The sequence below is a fragment of the Staurois parvus genome, unplaced genomic scaffold (assembly GCF_062004578.1).
Source record: "Staurois parvus isolate SC_StPar_1 unplaced genomic scaffold, SC_StPar_1.0 ptg001192l, whole genome shotgun sequence".
Taxonomy (NCBI): domain Eukaryota; kingdom Metazoa; phylum Chordata; class Amphibia; order Anura; family Ranidae; genus Staurois; species Staurois parvus.
The window spans coordinates 436,234-439,155 of NW_028318988.1; the positions used below are offsets into that span (position 1 = coordinate 436,234).

General features: G+C 38.2%; 1 protein-coding gene across 1 annotated transcript; it reads left to right on the forward strand.

The window, feature by feature from the left end:
• Positions 1-259: 259 nt before the first annotated feature.
• Positions 260-1,192, forward strand: LOC149438346 (olfactory receptor 1G1-like). Its single transcript, XM_089659860.1, has one exon. The coding sequence runs from the start codon at positions 260-262 to the stop codon at positions 1,190-1,192; it is 933 nt and encodes a 310-aa protein (XP_089515986.1).
• Positions 1,193-2,922: the final 1,730 nt, after the last annotated feature.

The window sequence follows — 2,922 nt, forward strand, 5'->3', positions numbered from 1 at the left end:
GACACCGTAATGTAAAAGGAGTAAAAATATGGATACATTTTCCAAAGAAACTGTATCTTGCTGACAAGATAGATTGTTTCAAAAATGTTCAATGCATTCTAAAAGAGTAAAATAAAATAAAAAAATATATATATAAAATATTGTATCCAATGTCTATTGTCAGGATTGGCATAAAAGAGAAATCTGCAAATACATCAACAAGTGGAATTGGATTATGTGAATTTGGCCTCATCACAAGGAATGTCTTAGATCATAAGTGATGGAAACAGTAAATCTTACCTCTGGCTTTATTCTTCTGGCTTTCTCAGACCTTCACTACAACCATGCTGTTCTTTTCTCCACCCTTCTGGTCATATACGCCCTCACATGGACTGCTAACTTACTTTTGATAAGTTCTATTATACTTTCATCACAGTTGCACACACCAATGTACTTTTTCTTAGGGAACCTGTCAGTCGTGGACATCTCCTTCTCTACAGTGACGGTTCCCAAGTTATTGTCCTGCATTCTTCGAGGAGGAACCTCCATCTCCTTCCTTGGCTGTTTCCTGCAGATGTACTTCTTTGTGCTTCTGGGCACCAATGAGAGTCTTCTCCTGTCAGTCATGGCATTTGATCGATATTTGGCTGTTTGTATCCCCTTACGCTATGTGTCATTGATGAATGATAAGGTTATGCTCATGATGAATTTCAGTTGCTGGATGGCATCTTCTCTGAATTCATTAGTGCACACCTATATTCTGTCACAATTAAAATACTGTGAGGACAGACTAATCCACCACTTCTTCTGTGATGTGACATCACTTATCAAACTGTCCTGTTCCAGTACTACACTAGCTGAGCTCCTAATATATGCCGAAGGTTCTATACCTATAATTATTCCATTCCTTTTGATACTTATCTCCTATGTGCTCATTGCATTAACTATAGTGAAAATAAAGACCAGCAGTAGCCGAAGCAAAGCCTTCTCCTCCTGTTCTTCTCATCTCATGGTCATATCCTTGTTCTACGGCACAGTAACATTCATTTACATTCGCCCACCATCAAACTACTCCTCCCAGTATGATCGCCTCGTTAGCATGGCTTACACTATCATTACTCCTATGTTAAATGCTTTTATTTACAGCCTAAGGAACCAAAATGTAAAACAGGCTATGAAGAAACTCATTGTGCGATGTTTTTCTCCTAGCTAAGCTAAAAAAATTATGTCTGTTCATGTTCTCTAATACTGAGTAGAATTTGTATCACTTACACATTCCCCATTATCTCTGAACAAATGTATTTTATTGAGTAGGATTTTAAATGTACCATAATTACATTGCTTTTTACATCTGCAAAATGTCCTCTGTAATCCTCCTCTGTAAAATGTTCCTGCCCATTCAAACATTAGGCTTGACCATCTACATCTCAGATCTTCCAGCTAGACTTTCATCTTCAACCAAGACTCTTCTATCACAATGTGTTTGGAATGGACATCTCATAGCTACTATCTAGGCCAAAAAATGTATATTCCAATATAATACCTCAACGTGTACAAAATTATTACCTAGACTGAAATATCTCAACAAAAGCTCTCAAACCATAGTTGACTACACAATGAACATCTTAAATTAAAGCATATTTCCCAAACATCTGCCCTCACAATACCTTCTACAACTGACATCATAGACACCCAAACATTGTTTTTCATGACTTGTTGCAGAACTGAGATATTAGGATTACCACCTAAACAGGAAGCTTTGACAAAAGTGGTGAGTAAAGATGAAATGAATGCACCTGAGTATGGTTCAAGGAGGGTTCGGCGAACATTACTAAAGGTCGGGTGCCGAATCCAAAAACCATTGCAGTAAATGGGAGATGATAGTTAAAAAACTGTTTGGCAGGGCAAAGTGATTTTAATAATGTAATGTAATAATGTAAACAAAAATGGTTGATGGGGTCCCTTTTTAAACCCAAGAAGGCCCCTTTGGCCCTTTATGCTTAAAAGGTCAGCCCAGAGGTCATTAAAGGGGAAGTAAAGAGTATCAGTCTCTTAAGTACACTTTCACTCAGCACTTTGTGTGTGGTAGTCACCCAATCATGTTGAAACCATCTTCTATTCTCTACTACCTTCATCCCCCTTCAACTTTTTTGTTGCTGGAGACAAAAACTCACCACTGCTCCTTGCTTAAAATCTTTGCTGTGACACGGAAAAAAAAGTGATGAAAATGAATACCATCTTGAAGGTTCAAACCATGGAAGGAAACTTACTGTTCACATGACTGGCCTAGCTGTTACTAGTTCAAGATAATATGTCCACTCTATCTTACTATGGCTATAGAACTATAGATCTCCTTCTCCATCAAGAAACCAGTGGTCTTTCTTTAGAATTTGGACAAGAATTTCTTCCAAACACAGGACAACAACTCAGATACACTTTTTGATGGGAATGGGGCCAGAATCCTGCAAGACTGATAAAACAAATTATGACCTTTAAATGAAGCAGATGAAGTTGACAGCAGCAATGCCTGAAGCTCTGCAAGAGAGGAAAGTTTCAACACACCACCTTGATAGGCTGCTGTCAGTATTATTATGTTGAGTTCCTTTAAACAGAATGTATAGCCTTTTCAATATCTTTGGTTTTTATTCTTTGTAGTGCTCACCCCAAAAATTACCTGCTATTTTGCACCAGGTTCTTTTCCCAAACTAGTGTTTCAGCAGCAAGGCACACAGTTTCAGTCGCTCTTCTGGCTCAATGAATAGTCTAGGGGTATCCTTTTTTGATGCTTTATTATAAGGCAAACTTGGACAGGGTATAGAGAAGCTGTGGAATACTCGCACAATATAAAAACACAAGGACACTCAAGTATGGTCCTTCCAACAGCAGCTAAGGTATTGGGCAACACTGAGACACCGTAGAAATGTCCACAATTTGAGCAAGAAC